We start from the raw sequence: 24,409 nt of genomic DNA, 5'->3' as shown, positions 1-24,409 counted from the left end.
CCCGACTGGTCCTCTTCTTCCTCGATGTGTTCGTCTCCGAACAGCTCCGGGATCGCTTCCGCCTGCATTCTGGAAACCTCGTGTCTTCGAGCTCGACGATTTCTAATCGTTAGCTTGGAGGAGAATGCTGCACAGGCTTCGCAGTCCCTGGATTCGTGTTCAGGCGATAGACAGAGGTTGCACACCTCGTGTAGGTCCTTGTGTGGGAACTTAGCACCACACGTTGGACATTTTTTGAATGGAGTCCTTTCCATGGACTCCGGGCTTGACTGCGTCGAGAAAGGCCTCCTGTTCTTCGATGTAGATCCAAGTTTTTCTCTTCTATTTTGAATTTGTAACGCGTCGGAATGGAAATGAACGCGTTCGAATAACAATACCGTCGAATTGGAAAGGGAATACGCGCCGAAAATCACTTTCTTCTGAAGTTGATCTGGAGCGTCTCGATCTTCATCCGAACCCGATGGCGGAAAAAAACAATCTAAGGATGGAGCCGATGCCCATGCGCACTACCAACCAAGGGAGGAGTCACCAAGAGACAAAAGACTCTCCAAGAGAAAAACAAAGTGCAATCATCCGAGCCCAACACCAGATGGCGATCTATTCATAATGTACCATCTGCAGCCCATATGCCTCGAACATTTAGTTTCGGCGATCAATCCAGTATTACCCTTGGACGTGCCTTCCCCATTCCTACCGTATCCTCCCTCCCAGCATGTGTATGGAACACAAGAAGATTTCCGTTATCGTATCTGTTCAGCATTTGTCAGTTTCAGGACACTTTCGGGAAGTACGTGTCATTTTTTTTTTCTCGACTACCTCCACTGGGAGCGATTATGCATCCTCGTTAATCAGCGCAAACCATCACGATTAGCGGGGGACGCCCGCCTTCCTGGATTACTCTCTGATTTGCAGACTAGTCCAGGCCAGATTTTGGTTTAGCATTATTGGGGCTTTTTTCAACTATTTTCAACACGCAACTTTGCGCATATACTCGAACATTCGAGTTTATCTTATTTTTTGTTTACGCATTCTTCTTCCTTCATAATCCTATCGCAGGAGCGCTCACACACCTTCCTTTTCCCTGAACAACTTGTGCACCTACTGCACTTTATTACCAGCGTTATTTATTTGCTTTCCACGATATTCAGAAGGAAGACTTATGCAACTTTTATTCTCAAGAAACCATCCTACACATTCCTGCCTGGGGCTCGCTACAAGTAAGCGTGGAAGGGTGCACAATTGCTAAATTAGCTGTAGATGTTCATTAAAATATTAGTACCATTGATTTAGATATATTTTGTTGTTTCCTTTTATATTTTAGCTTGCACAGTCCTGGGAAGTGGCCTCCTCCTTGCTGACTGTCATTGGGACTTCTTTGATGGTTTTTCTTGGTCCTTAGTGTAATTGCATGGCATATCTGCGCTACGCTGGATAGTGTTAAGATTTCCATATATTGCGTCTGTTGGAAATGGGTGTGTGGCATTTTGTGGTTTCAAGTGCAGCTGTGAGCACTGTGATAGCCACCTGTGTGGCATATCTGTGCTGTATTTAATGTATGCAAGGTGGTCTAATATCGTCAGTTGAACGTTTGTGTATTATTTTCTTACGTTTGCTGTAGCAGTCGTCAGGGCATTGGTGACCAGGCTTGGTGTTTCTCACATGTTTATAAACATCTACGCAGCGCCAAGATATCTAAGATGGGATGTGTATGTTTACAGCCAAAGACCGTAATTACAAAAGGCCCAGTAGGCCAGAGGGTAGCATCTGTAGCGTTCTTTTAACTTACGAAAAGGATGCTGCAAAACGAATTGCCGGTTTGCAAAATAGTAGCTTGGGCAGCAACCTATGTGACAAGAGCTAAGCCTGTGATATTGCATTCTGCCGTACTTGCATGCAACAAAGAGCGAGCAAACAATTGGAAGAGCAGTTAAAGTTGGCAACTATCACTTTACACAACCAGATTTTACCTAATCGCTCTAGGCTGAAAAGACTAATTTTGAGTCGGCCATTCTCATACTCTTGAAGGGTGTCAAAGGCAGATGATCTCCAGGTGGAGCAGCTCTAGACCTGTCAATGCTCAGACCCTATCCAGATTGGCAATCGCCACATTTGAGGGGGAGAGCCAAAACACTTGGTAATTTTTATCTCAGTCGAAGGATGGATGCCCTCCTCTCTTCTCCCCTCTCTGCAACCCCAAAACTTTAAATGCTAGAGACCTCCATTTTTCCTATTAACATAACATGGTATTCTACTACCCTCCTACAATTTCTTCCAACATAGTTTCATTTTTAGTTTTCACCACCCCATTACTCTCCATTTAACTCCCTTCTTACCATTAGCAAAGGCCTTAGATCCGAATAATTGCAGCCAGATGGTTCTGCTACAGGTATCACAGATAAATTTAGCATCACCTGCTAAAAGCTTCTGTCTTCAGTATTGAAAGCACTGCTCTTGGTGACTGTGACCTTCTTGAATCCTTTTTCTTGAACCTCTCGCCTCATTGCTGAACCCTTTTAATATTCTCTCCAACCCTTCTATATCTTCTGCAAGGGCCCTTAGACAGAACGCTTGCACATCATGTTTTAGAATTTCTCTCAATAAAGGTAGTCTACGCTTTCATCTGTCACACCGTGATAGTTTGAAAAACATCCAATTGGTGTTTGCTACATGCAGTGAACGTCCAACTTCATGAGTTTCTCCCATCTGCTGTCGCGCTCTCCCTTTAAATCATCAGTTTTGTATTACTCCTTTTCTCCTAACCATTCTCACTGAAAGGAGCCAGATCCTCTCCCTGCACTAGAAAATAAATCCACGCTCCTAGGAGAGCCCACCAACAACATTGTGCTGCATGTTATACCTTCAGTATGGACAATGGTGCGTTAGACTGCCGCCATTTCTAAAGATGTTATGGATGTGATCTTTATAGAGTATGGAAACAAAAAGCAAAGGGACATACCTTCACAATCATCCAGCAAAGCAATAAGTAGATGTTGGAGATTCCTATTTGCTAGTTATTTGACTTTTACTCTGGCTCTGTGTGGGTGGCTTTGTGTGTGTGGCTCTGTGTGGGTGTAATGCAATAGGACATGCATTTGGGAGCGATTAAGCTATTGGCATTGTAAATTACAATGCCATTTATTTAACGATGAAGCTATTGGCAATGTAAATGACAATGCCATTTATTTATGATTTAAAAAAAATAAAATGTCATGAGCAATGCCAATAGCTCTACCTTTAATAATGCTGAGAGCATTGCATTGTAAATGCTTGTATTTTCTTAGAACGGAGGCAGTAATGATCATGTGATTTTGTCACGTACCAACAACAACAACGCATATAGCGGGCTTTCCGGTTAACGGACTATCCCTTTGGCAGTTGGGATACGCATACCGACTGACACACCACGACTTGGAGGGTGAGTTTTATTAAGAAGAGACAAGTGGCAGTGATTGCCAATTAGACATTTTTTTTAATACATGATGATTTCATGGCTCTAGGGTGCAGCGTATTTTGGTTGCACTTGCAACAGGCGAGATACATGAGGCGCCGGGAAGATAGCGTGGTGAACTGAGTGTGTGCTAGGTGCGTTTAATGGCTTCAGGGTTTTTTGAGATATAGATAAATAAATGATTATGTTATGTTATGTTATTGATTTTTTGGGCGCACAGCTGCCCCAGCGAAGGGGGGTCCCAGCGCTATATCTGAGAAGGTAACATAACTAACAAAAGCAGACAAAGTAGGGAAATTTTAATAAGGCAGGGGGAAAAGATAAGTTTTAACAGCTTTCCTGAAAGCAAAAAGATCTTCTAAAGATCGAATATGAACAGGGAGCGTGTTCCAGAGCTTGGAGGCCAGCACCGTAATTATTGTCTGGTGTATATTAAGAGAGACTTCTTGTTTTGTTTTATGATAGGCGATGGATCGTATATGGGAGTTGCACAACGTGTAGTTATTAAGCTACACGTAACAAGACTAGTAAGGACAGATTGAGGTAGAAAATTGTTGGCCCGCTAACGCAATACACTGTGAAGTCTAATCTTGTGAGACATAGTAGTAAACTATTTCTTGTAATGAGTTTGAGCTGTGCAAGTTACTGCAACAAGGGGACTTTGGTAGTTTGGTCACTCGTGATTTACTTAATCTGTTTGGTAATTTTTCAGGCCCATGATTTATATATTTGCAGCGTTTAGCACCCTCTTTTAACTCATCAGATTTCGCTTGAACAAGGGGATCCTGAGGACGACGGTGTTTCGAAAATTTGGGTGAATGGATGAAAGGGTTAGCAATCCTTGGTAGTTTTTTGACTATGTTAGGGTCCACTTATGGTGGTGATAAAGAGACTGTCTTACGACACTGATAAGTGTCTGATTGAAAACTCTTTTCTCTGGCAACTTTTCAGGCCCGCAAAGTACCTTATGCAGTCTTAGGATTCATTTCTGAACATGCCAAAACCACATCCGGCAATTGGGATTCCTGGTGATGCCGGTTTCTGAACATTTTGGTGAGTGGACAATAGGTTGTCGATAGAACTGCAAGACAATTGTTAATTATATGGAATAAGGTCCACGGATGTGAGCACGTATAGTGGCCAAGTAGTCTAGATTGAGCCAACGTGCACCTGTGGGGCTGTGGAAGTGGTCCTCTCAACACAGGATAATTACTTACATTACCCAAAAAGGGCTTCTTATGAGAAGGAAGTTGTTGACGTGGCCGGAAAGATATGAAATGTGTTGCTATAATGGGTTTTTTTTGTGTCCTTTTACCAGAGTGGGGTTGGTGTATTTGACTCCGGATTCCGGTTCCTCGACGTAACTGGGTACGGGATTCTCTTTGTACCGTTATTCAGTTATGGCTGGATTGACTTGGATGTCTATGGTGGGTTCACTTTTATTTCGAATTGAGCACTGGCATGCCTGGTTGGGTTGTGTACCACAGTAGGACAGACTTGGATAACAATTTTTCTGCCATTCTGATATCGTTCTTACTAGACTCACAGAGCTCTTTCCCTTTGTATTTCATTTCTCTATTTTTTTGTGGTGACTTCTGGTGTTTTGGGCTTCTGTATCTTTCTACACCTAGATGGTTGCTATCTATGGTATGTATAACTTGGGATAGATGATACTTCTGGATTCAAGCAAGCCGGGCTGAAGACGGCTGGAATATCAGAAACCGGTCCTCGGAAGCTTGTTTCCGGTCCAGGGAAGGCATGGCTTGGCAGTTCGGGCTGGACTGTTCCCATGAGGCACAGGGTCAGACTGATTTGCATATGGCCAAGTCTGAACTGGGGTGGTGTGGAGTGCAAAAAAACGATGGATTTGGGCCCAGATCTCTGTACTGGGGTGAATGTATGACATTGTTCTGCATTCTGTCCATCAACTGTGGTTTTTGCATTCATTATTTCTCTGTCATGTGTAAAAACTATTAAGAACTGTTTTTGCAGTGACTCAGCTGGGATGTTTTGGTGCATAGATTGACCATAGGACATTTATTTTCAACCATACAGCGACCAAAGGAGACCATTTAGACTGGCCATGTAGGAGAACCCTCAAATATAGCAGGGTATAGTTAACTGAATTTACATGTTTTTAAGTGGTAATTTGAAGGTGATCATATGTGTGAGAAAGGGCCTCTTGAGATGGTTAGCCCCCCACTTTTTGCCTGGAAAATTATGTCGTTTTGATTGGTAAGTGCACGGTGTCCCTGCCAACCAGGTCCCCTGTTCTAGTGCTTCTTCCCTAAACCTGTACTACGATTCGTAACTTCAGCACCCCTGTACCGCCCTAGTAAAAGGTACCCTTGGTACCTAGAGCACAAGAACTGAAGAGGGTCCCTAGGGACCCCTCACCAAGGCCATGCCACTGCAGCTTGAATGCTTTGGTGCAGTGAAAAATGACCAAGTCGACATGGCACACTGCCTTTGTGCCATGCCAACCAGCACATCCTAAGGTATAGGTAAGTTACCCCTCTTGTAAGCCATACAAGCCTTAAGGCAGGGTGCACTATATCACAGGTGTGGACATATCTGCTTGAGCAGATATGCCCCTAATACATTTAAGTCTATTCTTAGATATTATAAGTGCCAGGGAAGCTACAGAAAGTACATGGGCTAGAAACTCGACAAGAAAACAAGTTACTTACCTGTAACTTTGGTTCCCCAGTATTGGTAACTTTCATAGATTCCCATGCTTTGTATCATTCCCCGTCGTCGGAATGGGAGCCTCGGTAAATAGTAAAAAACTATAGTAGTAAGCACAAAGTGAAAAAACAGGCCTAGGCCTCATCTCATTTTGTAGCTTATCCACCTCTTTGTGTAAAAGAGACCAAATTTCTGCAGCAGCCAATCAGATCAGCCTCACCCCATAGAACCTTCCTGAGAGAAGCTCAGAGCCTCAGATTTTCGTAGCCGTTGTATACAGCTATCCACCGAGATCAGAAGAGTGAGCTTTCCCAGGGGAGGTGGGTGGGCGCATGGGAATCTATGAAAGTTACCAATACTGGGGAACCAAAGTTACAGGTAAGTAACTTGTTTTCTTGCCCCAGTATTGGAACTTTCATAGATTCCCATGCTTTGTATCAGAGTAACTAGCAGTAAAGAAAAACATATTTTGTCATACCTGAACCTGAAAATGTGACACATCTCTGTAAAAACAGCATAACACATAGGATCATGAAATATGACAATAATGCAGTATACAAAATATGCAAAGGAAGGCGGGATAGAAAGGAAAGCTCACCGACTTATTGGAAAAGGTTCCTCAGGACTGCTTGGCCCACTGCTGCATCCTCCCTCACAGAAGAATCCAGACAATAGTGGCGGGCGAAGGTGTGGACACTGCTCCACGTAGCCGCCCTGCAAATGTCCTTGATAGGGACTCCTGCGAATAACGCCGCAGATGAAGCCATGGATCTGGTAGAGTGAGCACGAACTGCTCGCTGCAGAGGTTTCCCAGCCGCCTGGTGACAAAATTGTATAGCACTGGAAATCCAACGGGAAATACAAGCCTTCGAAACAGCACAACCCCTGCGTGGAGCACTGAAGGAAACAAAGAGCTGTGAAGATTTCCTGAACTGCTTCGTTCGCTCCAGATAGAATTTCAGGCATCTGTGAATGTCCAGAGAGTGCAGAGTTCTTTCCGCAGGTGAAGAAGGTTTTGGAAAAAATGGTTTCAAGACCACGGGTTCATTTAGGTGGAATTCCGAAGGAACTTTCGGGATAAATTTAGGATTTGTTCGTAGAATCAGCACATTATTCTTAAACTGGAGAAAAGGTTCCTCAATCGTGAAAGCCTGTATCTCGCTTACTCTACGAGCCGATGTCAGGGCCAAGAGAAGAGCCACTTTCCAGGAAAGAAACTTAAGGTCAGACTTATGCACAGGTTCAAAAGGGGCTTTCATGAGGGATGACAGAACCAGATTCAAGTGCCAGGTTGGAGGAGGTGGCCGAACTGGAGGAAAAACCCTGAACAAACCTTTCAGGAATTGTTTGACAATCCTAGCCGACCATAGGGAAGGCCCTGAAGATGAACGTCTGAATCTAGAGATGGCTGCCAGATGGACTTTTATCGACGATGGAGCCAATCCCGATTTTGCCAGAGAAAGGAGGTAAGGCAAGAGCTTGTGTGGAGAAGAAGTATACGGGTGTAAACCTTCCTTCTGGCACCAAACACAGAATCTCTTCCATTTGGCTCGATAGGTCTTGTTGGTACTAGGGGCTCGAGCCTGAGCTAGAATGTCTCTACATTCACTTGAAAGATCTAATCCCTGGAACTCTCTGAACTCAGGAGCCACGCTGTCAATCGCAGGGACTTCAAGTCCGGATGTAGAACCTGACCGTGAGACATTGTTAGCAAAGTTGGAATAGGCTGTAGGAGAACTGGCTGGTCCTGGGAGAGGAGAAGAAGCTCCGAGTACCAAACTTGTCTGGGCCATGCTGGAGCGATCAAAATCATCCTGCACGGTTCCACCTTGAGTTTGCTGACCAACTTCGGAATCAGAGGAATGGGAGGAAAGGCGTAAACAAAGGCGCCTGACCAGGCAATCAAAAGCGCATTCCCCAAGGATTCCCGATGGTGAACCCTGCTTGCGAAGGACAGGCATTTGGCGTTCTGGGGAGTCGCAAACAGGTCGATTGATGGTGTCCCCCATCGAGCAAAGAGATCCTCCAGAACGGTCTGATCCAGCTCCCACTCGTGAGAGACTGTCCTCTGACGACTCAAAGCGTCCGCCTTGACATTGAGCGTCCCCGCTAGATGTTCCGCTGAGAGGGAGACGTTGTTCTGTATTAACCAATTCCATATCGTTTGGGCTTCCTTGGAGAGGGTGGAGGATCTTGTGCCACCCTGTTTGTTTATGTAGTGCATGGCTGTAGTGTTGTCCGTACGAACCAGCACTGTCCTGTTTTGAATCCTCGGAAGAAAAGCTTGAAGAGCCAAGCGGATCGCGAGAAGTTCCAGGAGGTTGATATGGAACTTGCGTTGCACTGGACTCCAGTGACCGCTGACCTTCAGCTCCTGGAGGACCGCTCCCCATCCTTCCATGGAAGCATCCGTTGTTACAATCAGGGGAGATGGAGGAATGAGGAACGATAAACCCTTGGAAAGATTGTCTTTTTCCAGCCACCAGCCGCCTGCTTTTCTCATTTCTTTGGTAACGACAACCTTGTCGTCGAAGGATCCTGTGACCTGCCGCCACTGTCTGTCCAGTTGCTCTTGTAGTGGACGCATCCTGAGCCTGCAGTGCGGAACTAAAGGAATGCAAGATGAAATCGATCCGAGAAGTGATTTGTACTTGCGAACTGTCAGTGTCTTTCGAGATTGGAGAAGACGAGCTGAACACATTAGTTTGGTCTGGCGCTCCTCCGATGGAAGGGCTAAGCAACTGTCCGTGTTCAGGATGGCTCCCAGGAACCTTGTTGACCTGGATGGGTATAACACCGATTTCTCCTTGTTGAGGCGAAGACCTAGCCGCTCGAACAGATCCTTGCACGTCCGGACTGCACTGGACGCTTCTTGAACAGATGGAGCTTTCAGCAGCCAATCGTCCAGGTATGGAAACACCTGAATAGCTTGTTTTCTGAGAAAAGCTGCCACCGGAGCTAGAACCTTTGTGAAGATCCGTGGGGCGGACCGGAGACCAAATGGCAGTACCTTGAATTGAAAGTGACTCTTGCCCACTGTAAAGCGCAGATATTGCCTGTGAGCTGGATGGATAGGAACGTGGAAGTAGGCGTCCTCCAAATCGAGGGTCGCCATATAATCCCCCGGATTGAGCAGACGAAGGATGTCCTGAAGAGTGACCATCCTGAAGGACAACTTCACGAGATAAGTGTTGAGCTGCCGTAGATCTAAAATCGGACGCCACTTGTTCTTTGTCTTCCGAACCAGGAAGAACCTGGAATAGAACCCCTTTCCCTTTTGCGAAAGGGGTACAGGCTCTACTGCCCCCTTGGTGAAAAGTTGGTGGGCTTCGAGATGAAGGAGCCTGAGATGTTTCGGAAGGAAGGCATCCGGCGCTCTTGTTGGAGGAAGGTCTTGAAACTCCAATGTGTGTCCTTCTCTGACAATCTGGAGGACCCACTGATCCGATGTAATAATTATCCAGTTGTGTAGGCAATGGGAAATCCTGCCCCCCACAGATGTGAATGAGGGAACAGGAACAGTGGAAAGAGCCACCTGGCCGCTATTGTTTCCTGGTGTTGTCTCTCCTTTGCTGCCCCTGGCGTCCTCTAGGCTGCTGGCGAGAGAAAGAGCCCCTTTGAGTGTATTGTGGTTTATACGACTGGCTGGACTGAGATCCAGAGGAGTAGCGATTTTGATTACCTCCTCGGTAAGACGAAAAGCCTCTTCCTCTAGCTCCTCTGAAGGGCACCTTACGATACTGCAATGTACCCAAGGACTTAGCTGTATCCGTGTCCTTTTTGATTCCCTGCAGGGCCTCATCGACGTGCTTGCCAAATAGCATCTCACCGTCATATGGCAGATCCAAGATCTTATTCTGTACCTCCTGCCTGAACCATGTGGCCTTTAACCACCCTTGGCGTCGCAGAACCGCCGAGCCAGCTAGTGCACGGAATGCGGTGGTTGCAATATCCATTGCCACATCAATGACTTCCGAAGAGGCTCGCTCCCCTTCGAGCAAAATCTTCCTCACATCTTCCTTAGACGAATCCTGCAGTTCGTCAACAAATGGGGCCAGATCGCACCACATCTGTCGATCATAGCGTCCCAGAATCGCTAACGCATTGGCTGCCCTAACCAGGAGACTGGCCATAGCTGAAAACCTCTTGCCCACATTGTCTAGGCGCCTGCCCTCCTTATCTGGCGGCGTAGTCATCGGCGCAGAAGGATTCTTGGACTTACTTTGGGCAGCCTGCGAAATGACCGAATCCGGTTTCGGTTGGCCAAGTAAACATGCTGGACTGCCATCCGGTGCCTTATACTTCTTTTCTAGTCTCGGAAGTACCGGGAGGACTGTAGCCGGATTATGCATAGCCTTCAAGCCCTCAGACCAGACATGCTCGATGATTGGAATGGACCTCACTGACTTCCTGAATGGTTCTTTAAAGTCATACAAAAAGCAATCCGATTGCACTGTGGTCACTGGGAGACCAAATCTTTTGGATGCCCTGTCCATTAAGTTGTGAAACCCTCCAACATCCGCTGGAGGCGAAGTAATATTATCCGGGTCGGTGTTGTCCGGATCCATAGGGTCAGTAGTATTCCATGGCGTCTGTTGATCCTGATCAGGATCCGCTTGCTGGTCTGCATCTGAAGACGCAGCATCATCATCATCATCAGTGTCTTGCACCTGCACTACCTCTTGAGGGCGCACTTCCAGCGCAGCGGCACGCTCTCTTGAGGGTAAAGAATGGTCTGCCACAGGACGCAATGTCTGAGGCGGAGGTGTCGTGGGGCGCACTTGTTGGGCTTCCGGAGGTGTCGGGAAACGTTGCTTGTAATCCCGCAACATAAGTTGTAAATCCGTCACTAAAGCGGATGGTATTGCCACCATACCCTCGGGTAACTGACGCATCGGTTGTTGTGGAGGCACCTGCCTGGTAGCAGTACATTCCTCCTCATAATAATGCTCTGGAGCATAGTGCTGTCGTTCCATCTGCTCCTCCTCAGAGCTAAACTCCTGCACCTTAACCTGGAGGTCAGAAGGGCTATAGGCCTGCCCAAATTCACTGAAAGTCTCATCCTCAGAGTCCTCCTCCAATAGTAGTGTTGGTGGTAGCTTCTGAACCTGGCGAGGAGACGTCATCTCTGGCGTGATATGTTTCCTTTTCAGCGAAAAAACCTGTTTTCCCGCCAATTCCATCGTCGACGAGGTCGTCGTCGACGAGGCCCTCGTCGACGAGGCCGTCGTCGACGGGGAGGTCTTCTGTGTCAGTGTCGACAGTGGAAGTGTAGACATAGAAACTGTCTTCGTCGACGAGGATAGTGTCGTCGACGAGGTGAAGCTCATCGTCGACGATGGTGGAATCGTCGACGGGACCGTCGACGAGCTCGTCGTCATCAGCATGGCAACCGGCGTCGTCGACATCGTCGTCGTCGAAGTCGTCCTCGTCGACGACACCGCCGTCGACGGCAGCTTTGCAGACATTGTCGTCGACGTGGAGGTGGTCACCCTCGTCGACGACGAGCAGGATTCCGGAGCCTTGAAAGCAGTCGACGGTGTAGCCGTCGACGCAGCCATCGTCGACGAGCCCGTCGACGAGGCAACCTTGGTAGAGCTGTCCTTTTTAACACTCGTAGACGACGTACCTGGGAGTTTAGTCGTCGACGGTTTATGCTTCTTGTCTGAAGCCGCCTCTTGAATCGGGGTTGAAGGCTTTTTGACCCCACGATCCTTTTCTGAGGAAGGCGAAGAGACTGTAGAAGCCTTTCTCACCTTTTTTGATGTCAGAAGTTCCTCAGGCTTACCCTGCCTCTCCTTTTCACCTCGGTGAGGAGATTTTTGGGCAGCCGGCCTGTCAGACCTATCAGAGGTCCCTGGTAAGGCCTTGTGTCGGGACTCGTCTGAAGCAGAAAGGGGGGACCTACCCCTCTTTTGAGACCTTCTGGATGACACCATAGACGAGGAGCCCTCACTGTCCGAAGAGATAATGTCCTTCCGGTCTTTCACCTTCTGAAGCCATGTGAGGAGACGTCCTTCTCTGTCCCTCTGGGTCTTGGCTGAGAAGGATCTGCAAATCGGACAGTCTGTCGGTTTATGGTCCGGATATAAACAGTAGATACAATCCTCATGTTTGTCCTCGACAAACAACCTCTTCTTAGAGCAGGTGGCACAGGCTCTAAAAAGGGCTTTCCTCTCCGACATGTTGAGAAAAAATCCAAGTAGTTGAAGAAAAAACTGAAGAAAACTGAGCAGAGCTCAATGGAGACTCCCTTGCACAACGTGCGGTAGAAAATCTGAGGCTCTGAGCTTCTCTCAGGAAGGTTCTATGGGGTGAGGCTGATCTGATTGGCTGCTGCAGAAATTTGGTCTCTTTTACACAAAGAGGTGGATAAGCTACAAAATGAGATGAGGCCTAGGCCTGTTTTTTCACTTTGTGCTTACTACTATAGTTTTTTACTATTTACCGAGGCTCCCATTCCGACGACGGGGAATGATACAAAGCATGGGAATCTATGAAAGTTCCAATACTGGGGCAACTCAAGTTCCCCAGCACCATGATGGTTTCTTTGAGCCAGGAGTATTTGGTACCAATTGACTATTCTTACAAACCCACAGTGATGGCAGTGTTGTATTTATTAAACTATGGACTCAGAGGACACCTTAGAGGTGCACCCTAAAAACCTACTAACCATGGTGTGGTCTTTGACTGGCTTTAGGCAGCCTGCCACCACCAGACATGTCTCTGTACCCACAGGAGGGTGGCATAATAGTGGGCGTAGACACCACAGGTAAGGAACACATTGGTCCCTACCTGTTACTCCCCTGTACAGCCCCTAAATCTAGTATTTAGGTGGCTCCCCAGACACTGAAATCAGATTTCGATGACCTAGGAAGAATAGCTGTGCATCAGCGAAGACTAAAGACACAAACTGACTTGGCCCCAGCCCTACCGGCCTGCCTGCAACTCTCAAAGACCCTGCTGAAGAAAAGTGACTCGCCCCGCAGACCAGCTACCTCCAGAACCGTGGGAGGACTAACTTCTACAAAGACTCCTAATCTCCTGTGGACAGCAGACCTGTCCAGAAGAAACTAACTCCCAAGACAAAGAACTCTGCCCTGAGGAACCGCAAAACCACCTCAGGAACCAACCTGCGCAACAGACACCCATGGCCCGAGCCAAGTGGCCCACCGGTCCTGCAAAGGTTCCCCTGCACTTCTGAGCCAGAGTACACCATGGGCTGACCCCTGACGGACTCCACCCCGACGCCTGCAGCCTCAACTCAAAGACTCACCCTGATCATGACCTGCTGTTAAGCTGTTTCTAGACGCCAAAGTACACCCCTGCACCCGAAGCCCTTGGGTCTTGGGGAGCTTGGCAAACTGTGTCCCTACGTCCCCTAGCATCTCTACTTACCTGGGCAGCTGTGGGTTTTCTTCGCCTGGCCTCCTGGCCTGAGCCTGCAGCCTTTCTTCAAAGTTCACCTTCCCTATTGGTTTGCATTAGCTGCTCAACACTGTGTTGGCCGTCTGCTCCTGGCTGCCCGACGCTGTATTGGCACTCTGCTTGCCCCTGCCTCTGTGCGGCTGAGGGTGTAAGTTTGGTGCTACCTTGTGGCCCCCCTGTACTTACCTTAACTCCAGGAGCTCGACCCCTGACATCACTTTACTCATCTGTGAGCAGCACAACTTCGATCACCCCCAGTCTCCATTGGTTAACATTGGGCATCCGACTACGACTGTAACCTCATCACCTGGCCGCCCACTGGTGGTGGTGCACCATTGGTCCCAACTTGAACCTTGCCCGGTGCGGACCTTAAACTTCGAAGATAGCTTTGTAAGTTGTGTACTTACCTGTGAACTGAATTCTTGTTTTCCTCCCATAGGATAACATTACTGAACTGAAAAATGCAAGAAGTGTCCAGTTTTTAAAGACTAAAGCATTATTCCTGAAAAACGTACCTACCTTTTTATTAAAAAGCATGTTTTTATTGGCATTTTGTATTAAATAGTATCACATACAAGAATGTTTCTTTGCTTCAATTGTAGGTATTACAGCAGATTATACATCCGAGGGTTCACAGGGTGTATGTCTAACTCTTTGTCTATACACTGGTTTACACCAAAGTACATCTTCTTCTTGTGTCATGGTCACCAACAAGCAAATATTTATTCAACTGTTTCATTTGCATTCTGTTCGGCCACTGTTGGGTAGGCAGCGGCCATCCCTACCACATCATGGTATTATTATTATTCACGCTTGTGGAAAGAAAAAAAAAAAACAATAACTTCCACCTTTAACTAAAACTTGTGCAGCAGGGTGGAACGTGCATGTAATTGTATGCATCTCACTTGGGATAATCAAACTGCCGGGCCTTGTCATGGGCACCTGAGTGGGCTGGGAGAGCTATTCAAATTATCTTAATGTCATTCACAATTCCGCATTCCTCTTTTTGATTATGAGAGGTCCTGTAGCTCAATTTATTTATTTATTGAGTTTTTAAAGCGCGACAGCTACCCAAAAAGGGTTTCCCGGCGCTGATAAGATAATAAGCAGTCTCATATTCTAACCTACTATCTTATTATTGGGACGCGAGTACTGTAACGCCATGCTTCCTTTTATTCCTAGTCACTTCCACTACCCTCCTCCTCGCTACTCGTTTGTGCTGACATCTACCACAGCACCAATGCCTCTTTCCATAGCTCAGCTATGGGGTGTTTCCGCACACCCCTAGATTTTTCCCAGTGCAGTGCTCTCCCTTCAGCCCCAGCCCTGATAATCACGTCTCGGTTCCAATTTGCAACCTGAGGTCCCATTGCAGACTTCCATTTGTGTGCAATTCTTCGCTTGGCTAGTCCCAAGGCCACATCTCTCAGTCTATTCCCAACCTTGCATTTATGCGGGCGGACAGGGGAAAAGTCCCAACAAGCATACCCAGACTGTGAGAGCCAACTCCCTTCCCAGAGTGACTGAAGTCTGCATCTAGTTGGGCACACCGTGATCACTTGCGCACAGCTCCTCCATAGGAAACATTGAGGCGGTGGGGTGTCATGTAGGCCATGTGTGTAAAGTTAAATTGTGTACATTTCAGGCAGGTGTTTCGGGAGTTCTTCTTAAGGTACTATAACATTTTCCCCCACTCTGCATCAGATAATTCCCCTTCCACAATCCTCTGCCATCTCCACCACAACCCCGTCAAAGGATCGAGAGTTGCAGAGTAGCGTAGAACCATTTCACCTGGTGTCTTGCGGATCCCAGAGTGATAAGTACATGAAGCACTGGGTGGGGTCTGGGGCTCCTCCTTCCCCCTTCCCCACAGCTGCCCAAAGGTGTGGGTCATGGTTTCATATTGCAGGAACTGCCCTGGGGGAAACCACTGTCCTCCACCAATTCCCCAAAAGGGAACAGGACGCTATCCAAAAAGCAATCATCCACGTCCTCCAAACCCACCACTGTCCAGGGAGCTACCTGTTCAAATGAGAATATCGCGCGAGGTTCCCCATGCGGCAGGACCACCAGCGGCAGCACGGGGGAATACCTTGGGGACCGCTGCCCCTTGGTCAGACATCTTTTCCATATCTGTAAGGCTGTATTTTGCAGCATCAGACGGTATGGAGCAGTGAATGTGGAATCCAGTAATTTGGCCAGTAGCAAGCTGGGGCATGCTCCAGGCTCCGATAAACAGGTACCCTCCTCATTTGCTCCCTCTAGCCATTGTGCTAACCATTGCAGTCGTGCCACTGGATTAAAGCTAGCCTGGCTGATGAAGGGTGACACCCTGAAACCGGTCCCAGGATGCTTGTTACCGATCCTGGGAGGACCCGGCTTGGCAGTTCGGTCTGGACTGTTCCCATGAGGCACAGGGTCAACACTGATTTGCATATGCTGGGTCCAAACTGGGGTGGCATAATGGGCAAAAGAACAATGGATTTAACCCAGATCTCTTGACTGGGGGAGAATGTTTAAATCATTCAGCATTCCGTCCATCATTTGTTGCAGTTACACTTTTCGCCCTAAGTGGGATGGGTATGCCCAGACGTGGGTCCATGCTCAATGTGCCACTGGATTCATGCTAGCCTGGCTGATGACATACCCTGAAACCGGTCCCAGGTTGCTTGTTTCTGGTCCAGTGAGGACCTGGCTTGACAGTTTGGTCTGGACTGTTCCCAAGAGGCACAGGGTCAAGGCTGATTTGCATATGGCTGGGTCCAAACAGGGATGGCACAGTGGGCAAAAGAACAATGGTTTTAACCCAGATCTCTTGACTGGGGGAGAACTTTTGACTCATTCAGCATTCCGACCATCATTTGTTGCAGTTACAACAATTGCAGTTTCAACATATAAAACTCAAAATTGGGTACCCCCAAGTCACCTTCTGTCATAGGGCGTTGTAGCATCTTCAATGACACTCTGCGCCGCCCATCTACCCACACTAAATCGTGTAGTAGGGAATTCAGCGGGCAGGACCAAACCGGGGGGGGGATCATGACTGGGAGATTAACAAAACAATTGAGGAATCGGGGCAGCGTAGCCATTTTAGACAGGGATATCCTAGCCATTATGGGCAGCTGCAGGGTGCACCAGAAACGGAAAAATGTACATGCCTTTTTGCAATCATCTTGGTCTTAAAATAAGTCTTGAAAAAAGCTTATTTTTTTCTAGAATTGGTGTGGTTCTCCTTATTGAGTCGTGGCTCATTTATTAGTCAGTGTGTGCATAACAAATGTTTAACACTCCTGTGTGTTAGGCCTAAGGCTGCTCGACCACACTACCACAAATGAAGCACTTTGTGTTTACTTTGAGCTCTGTACACTTTTGGGGAAATCTCTGTACTCTGTGCATGATATAATCACTTTGTGATATACCATGTACTGAGGCAGCTTTCTACACTAGGATAATAAGTAAGCTAAAATTGGAATAATATGAGTCACAAATGAATTTGTTTTTAAATCCAGGAGCATTGAAGCAAATGTTGTGCATAAACTGTGTGGTAGGATAGATAGTCCAGACGCTGTCTTCTGCTATATAAACCATACTAGGCACAGGCTGAAGTGACTTCTTCCTTTTAGTGCGCTAAGAGTGGTTTAAACAATTACAACACTAATGAAAAATACAAGGAGTGCATAGAAAAGGATTGCCATTTTCCATCAGATTGATTATTGCAGTAACACAAAAGGCCCCGCCCACAAATACATTATATATGTGTGTATATATATATATATATATATATATATATATATATATATATATATATATATATATACACACATATACATACACACAAATATATATATAAATATATATATATAAATATATATTTAAACAAGGCGTTGTAAAGGCATACATTGTAAACGCATATCCATACTAATATATTAAAGAGACAGCCCAAACCTTTGAGGCGGGTAATCTCAGGAACCACAGCACCAATCAACATTCAATACAGCGTTGGAAAGGGCAGTTGCAGCAGAAGGACATAGGCTATGCAGATGCCCACCATATACATTTAAAAGGTAAAAGAACCGTGCCAGCAAAGTAGTCCCTTGTGGGCGTGTCTGCGTTGTGCTGTGGGCGTGTGCTGGGGCGTGACAAACACTGGGGGCGTTTGGTACGTTCCGCCCTTCATGCCATGTCTCATTTCGTGTGCTAATCCCACCCCGCTCCCTTTAAATACCCCTGCACCCCATAATCATAACCCACCCTTACTCCTTAAAATACCCCAACACCCTTAAACACTAACCCATCTTAACCCTATAAATATACCCTGTACCCAAAACCCCAAACCTATCCCTAAACCCTACAAATACCCCTGTACCTCAAAACCCAAACCTAGCCCTGTACCCTATAAATACCCCTGTACCTTAAAACCCAAACCTACCCCTGAACCCTAAAAATACCACTGTACCCCAAAACCCAAACCTACCCCTGAACCCTAAAATACCCCTGTACCTCAAAACCCAAACCTAGCCCTGAACCCTAAAAATAACCCTGTACCCCAAAACCCAAACCTACCCTTGTACCCTAAAATACCCCTGTACCCCAAACCCCAAACCTAGCCCTGAACCCTAAAAATACCCCTGTACCCCAAAACCCAAACCTAGCCCTGAACCCTAAAAATACCCCTGTACCCCAAAACCCCAACCTAGCCCTGAACCCTTAAAATACCCCTGTACCCCAAAACCCATACCTATCCCTAAACCCTAAAACTACCCCTGTACCCCATAACCCAAAACTATATCTGAGCCCTTAAAATACCTATATCTAAACCCTTAAAATACCCAAACATCCCAAAATATATACCTCAGTACCCCAAAACATATACTCTTATAACCATATTTACCTTATCCAAACATTAAAAAAAACCATGCTTTTACCATTCATGCATTTACAACGAATTTCGTAGTAAATGTATGCGTGGTAAAAGCATATAAAATGTAATGCCATGCGATATAATGGCATTGCGAAGTCATGGTACTTTCGTAATGAAAGTATGCGGGTGATGGTATGCGGAAAGAAAGTTGCGGAATAATGGGTGTTTATCCTCCCCCGGTAAGTACATTGGTGGCACGGCGGCCCACATCTCCAGCAACATACTCATATTTTTTCACCACCCATTTAAAAAATGCATAGGTCTCTCTCATTGATGGCCAGCACCGACATACACTTTTAGACACACCTCCCGCCACAAGTTCTAGAATTGCGAACTTTAGAGCTGGGGAGCTACGTTTGAATCTCGGCATCAGCTCAGCATCCTGTGATTCCAGGCAAATCGCTTTGTCTCCCCGTGACTACCACAAATGAATGTGTTCTTCTGTAATGTAAATTGTGCTCATGCCATGTTGTCGAGTTCGCGCTATAAAATATTGCAAGGAAAAATAAAATAGGGAAACTCAAGTTCACACACTACTGAACACGCACTCTTAAGTGCATCAGCAGTGCACTGTGAATCGGAGCGTTTCAAGGCTTGTCACAGATAAGAAATGCTATCAAAACGAAATCCTACAAAACAATATACTACTGGCCGGCAGCAATTCATACCCGGACAACGTCGGGACGGGCTGCTAGTGCGTTATAAAACAAATGCGGGGTGAAAAATGCGTGATAAAGTCATGCAGAGTATTTCCCTGTGTTGTTCCGTAATAGAACCCAAAGAAACCCAGTGGCTTAAACGGGAAAAAGGATCGCTTTTATTATTAATGCCAAGTCATTGCATGCACTTGTTGAGCACTGCCTCTCAGGCTCATTCCACTACTTCTCTCTGATGATTTAGGAAATTTTTTAGGAAGTGATTGCTAGCTGCTATACATATCTTACTTAAATGTGTGACAAAATCGATCTTAGTTCTTATGAAATGTGTTGAATGGTATGTGATGCGATGACAGGTCAACACACATGGAGTCTTTGGCATTTGTGAAGTATCTGAATAGGTTATTACATGCAGTAATCAAAGCATTTGTTCAATATGTGTAGACACTGAGTGTTTCTCTTTCAGCTAACTTCTCCACAGTGTCCTGCCATGTTGTCTACGATGATGTAGTGTCCAGTGGCATAGTGCATTTTGTTAATCGTTTCATTATAACTTGTTTTAAGTTTATATGTTTTGTGCTAGAACATACAAGTCATGGTTAATATAGTGAGGAGCATTCCCATATTCCATTGCCATGATGGACTGTTTGCTGGAAAACTCATGGACTTTAGAATAATATATGTATTTCACTAAGACAGAGAGGTATTCAAATCATTCATTTGTAATTGTAAACCAGACACTGCCTGGATAGGAACACTGATACTTTGCAAGCCTATTTCCAACTTATGTTTGACCATGATTTATTTTGTAACTGCAAAACACTTAGTACTCATTTCTTTAATTCATAATGGGACACTAAAAGCATGCATCTGATCTCACACTGTGTACCCGCCGTGTTAGAACATTTAAGGATTCGGGGATGCCTAGGTACCTACTATTTTGTCATTTTCTGGGACGCATTGATGGAATATGGTGAAACATTGCTTCTTTTAACTTGCTTTCTACTAGATTGTATTGTATTGTATATTGTATTGTATATTGGATTTATATAGCGCTTATCACCCAGGGGTCTCGAAGCGCTTGCCTTGGGAACCCGTCCTGGCTTGTCCCTGTGAGATAGCCCCTACAGGGTATCCCCAAGGTGAAAGCCAGGCATCCCGCCACGGGGGCCTTTGTGGAGATTAAGCAAGCTTAATGCCCAGAGTTGCAGAGTGTGAACCCATGATTAGGTCAGGCACCGAAGCGAGAATTATCGAGTCCGTGGACATTTGAGCTCAAGACCCTGCCGCGTCGGGAATTGAACCCTGGTCCCGGGTCTGACCTCTGCTTCAGGGTCTGCCTGCTCTAACCAGTGAGCCACACTTCTCCACAATAAAAGTAACTATTTTTTATCTTCCATTCTGTCATGTTTCAAAAGTGATGATTTTTGTGAAGATGAGCCCCACAGTGAAGACTTGAAATTAAGCGCGAGGACTATTTTGCATCACAATAGTTTCAAACTGTTTGAGAAAAACACATAGTGCTCATGCCAAGATGAACATGCACACTGTGCTTACCTCCCGTCGGATCGATGACCACAGACTTGGAAGAAACTCCTTCAGTTCCTTTTGTCCATATATAGCACAACAAGCATTCTGAAATGAAAAGCAAGGAAAGATTAAGAAACAGACGTTCTGGAGACCTTCACCTTTGATTATTAGGTTTTATTCAAGGTACGAGTATAGTCAGGGGGTGAAAGGCAGCGAACACAGATATTTTCAAAGTTAAAGCAGCAATACACATGTGAGAACAAAAATAACTGTTATTTAATTGCCAAAGCACCCATGCACAGTTTCTGTCACACAAAAATAACTTCCCTACGAAGAGTATCAACACTCAATGCACTAATGCAGGAGTATCAGAGAATGGCAGAGAACTCCTTCTGCAAACATGATCAGGGGTCTATACGGGGTATGAAAAAACAGCCCTTCTCACTTCTTCCAATGGATATCTGGAGAATAAACATTAATCTCTCAGACTGTGATAATACAAAGAACTAGTGGGAGTATGAAGGAAACAATCTGATCCCACAGCCTACTTTACAATCAGTATTTGCTTTAAGATCAGCAGGAGAAAAAAAACTAAACTGTCAAACATCCAAGATGATTTAATCTACCTGAGTGATGAATACTATACATAACATATCATCTTTGGCCTCGCAAGGTACACTCTAAGATATTGCTGTGAGATATTATTTATGAAACTGTGAGTGTTTGACCGGAATCGCAGGAACTCCATTAGACTGAACATAATTTAGCCTCGAAAATTGCAGGAAAGTTTTTCAGAATTTTAACTTCTTCACTCTGAATGAAATGTGCGTGGCAAGCATGGATGTGTTAAAATGATCTCACGGATACAATCAAGTAATTTTAATGTTGGTACCTGGAATAAGATTAAAAACAGGGTATTAACATTAAAATTAGTTAGTGGTATACCTGAGAACATTTTAACACCCGTATCACCTAGGTTGTCAAGATTTAGTTTAGGAGCTCCCTATATATGGTTAATCTCACCGTGACAAAGAAAATCTGTTCAAAGTGCCAAAAGGTCTCCTATGATGAAACATGCCCCAAACGAGTGGGTGTAATTTCTTTGTCCAGAAAAGTTGGACTCCTAAATAGGGCAAATAGGACTATATAAAATCTCAGGTTTACCACATTCTAGGTGATGTGGTGATATAATTATATGCACATTACACATTCATATTAAGGAGAGAAATGCACACACTTAAAGATGTATTTGTAGCAGAGATTGTTTTTCTACAGTGATATTACGGAGGCAACTTTTCAGTATTTCTAATTATCAAAGAAGATACCATGACAGATAGCAGACTTTTTCCACCAATAATAAATTGCCTTTATCTAACTCTCCATGCCCTCTTGAAGCAATTTTGGTCAGATGAATAAACTTATCACTTTCAAAACAAGAACAGAAGCAGGGGTCAGGTGACCTTAAAACGAATGAAGGTCTTTGTAGATCCTGTAACATTTGAGTCAAAGAAAGTCAAAAAGATCAACACTGCAGTTCCAAGTCAGGCATGACAAATGGAAAACGTTTATAGTGAACTACATGAAAAGGTTCATAGGTTGAAGTGCTCGATTCAAAGGGATAGTTTGTTTGCTATTCTTTGACAGCTGATGGATAGAGATATGCATCAGCATTTCACACAGATCCCATGTTTATTTCTGCAATAACTTTTCATCATCCTCAAACTTTTCTCAATGAGGTGCAAATCAAGTTTATAAAGGCATTCTGAAGCCAGGAGCAATCAAAGCAAGGGCTCCAAGAACCAAATTTCTTTAAACCGCTTGTCATCACAAAAGGGCTAGACAGTCCAGACTGGTCTCTTGGCATCATGAAAGTCCTTAACAATGGAGGCTGTCTCTCATTCACAGCAAAATCTGAGATTGTTCTAAAAATGATGACATTAAATAAGCACAGAGCAAGGGAGTGCCCGAAATTTCAAATCTCAAAAAAGGAGAATGCAATGATTTCATATCGCGACCATACTTTCTTTATGTCTGAGAAAATGCTTCTAGTGGATGCAAATAATTTAGCATTCATTTTAAAAATTGGAGGATTTTCAACTGACATCAAACTCTAAATCAGGCCCGAGTCCAATAATCCACTATAAAAAAAGCAACTAGGCTTCAGTATAACACTGTAGGTCTCCTCAAGTAATGTAACTTCAGTCCTGATAGAGGTGAGACATTACTGCTATGATTGCTAAACTCTGCACAAAATCTGACGCCCTTCTACACTCGCTTGTTATTTCCTATCTAAAATTAGTGACCTGAGACAAGACAAGACTACGGTCTTGTTCTTTCCATGTTAAGACAACATCTCTTACTGTAATCCTAAACATATTACATATTAGTTTATCCGTCCAAAACAGACACAATGTACCAGATTAGCACCTAGTTTTGGGCTAGACATATCCCTAAATCCACACACTAGTCCAAAATGCCCTGTATAATGCATAACCCGAGGACAAGATTCAAAAGTCACCAGCCCTATTAAATGGACCACAACAACATGGTTTTCTACTGCACAAGTAAGTGGTTCCAAAGTTTCATCTGAAATACATGTGAGGAAAAGTTAGGTTCTTAGAAATCAATAAAAGGCAAGACCATATTGCATTAAAATATACCGAGGCATGTATCAAACAGTGTCCCTGATCATGAGTAATAATTAAATTCCAAAAAATGATCCCAAAGACAGGAAGCTTTCAACCATCATTTACATAAAAACATTTTTTTTATTTCCAATAGAGATTAACCAAACCACAATAGGCTTTGTGGAATCCCAATTTTGGTATAAAACATTTATTCAAAACTAAACATGATCATACGTGCCACAATTTGTTTCCCAGGTGCGAGCAATACCATGAATACAAAGAGAGGTTTTGTAGAGAGCTAGAATAAGTTCAACAGGATTTGGGATTTAGTAGCACTCTTGCTGTAACTAAAGTCAAGATCACACAAAGGACATACAGTTCCTTTTGTGTGACACTGAGGTTCCTCAAATTACTTGAAGAACAAAACTTGCCCTAGGTTGGGAAAGGCTAAAGACTTAAAAGACAATGCAGATGAAACACAATTTAAATGTGTATTCGAGTTATGTGACAACAGTGTGGAAAAACCTCAAGCAAAGGGTAGGTTGCACCCAGAAAGAAAAAGGAAGATGAGCATATATTACCTTCCATCCATAAATAAATAAATATTGCCTTCCTTCCAAACGCCCAACATGTACATAAAGATTAAGCAACTTCAAATGGTTGACACGCTACACCCAAAAGAAATTAAGACAGAAAAATACCTCGAGGAAATTAATTTTTTTGAAGGGAAGAAGATACTATGAGAGAGAAATATGTCAATAATGTCTATTTCCCAATCATCCATTTTGTCAGCGGATGAAGTACCATAGCACCAAGTAGTTAACACTAAATACCTACACAACCATTAGATTTATTTTGGAGTGCACCTTTAACCTTTTCCTCAATAATGTCTATAGAACAGACGCATACAAGCTAATTTTTAAAGAATGCAAAATGTTTACTTTGTTAGAAAAATATTCTTAGCTTCAAATGTAGATAGAATGTAGAAAACACCACTCAAAACATTTATCTTACCAGAGTTTGCAGGGAGTCCAACTTTGCACTTTGCACATCAGAGTCCATTTTTTCGATTAGCAGCGGAAGAAGGAACTGAAACATATATTATTATCAT

The 24,409-nt window shown here is 44.7% G+C and overlaps 1 protein-coding gene across 1 annotated transcript in view; it reads right to left on the bottom strand.

Moving 5' to 3' along the window:
- The window catches only part of MMS19 (MMS19 cytosolic iron-sulfur assembly component), a 479,913-nt gene that overhangs the window by 318,050 nt on the left and 137,454 nt on the right, over nt 1–24,409 (bottom strand). The window contains exons 10-11 of the mRNA XM_086922625.1: nt 24,313–24,387; nt 20,699–20,776 (exon numbers count right to left, since the gene is read on the bottom strand). Of these exons, the coding sequence (XP_086778751.1) occupies nt 20,699–20,776; nt 24,313–24,387 (153 nt within the window). The remainder of the gene's footprint in view (nt 1–20,698; nt 20,777–24,312; nt 24,388–24,409) is intronic.

This window comes from Lissotriton vulgaris, chromosome 5 (assembly GCF_964263255.1).
Source record: "Lissotriton vulgaris chromosome 5, aLisVul1.2, whole genome shotgun sequence".
NCBI classification, from domain to species: domain Eukaryota; kingdom Metazoa; phylum Chordata; class Amphibia; order Caudata; family Salamandridae; genus Lissotriton; species Lissotriton vulgaris.
The sequence above is the reverse complement of the archived record's forward strand: the minus strand, read 5'-3'. Positions and strand labels throughout refer to the sequence as shown.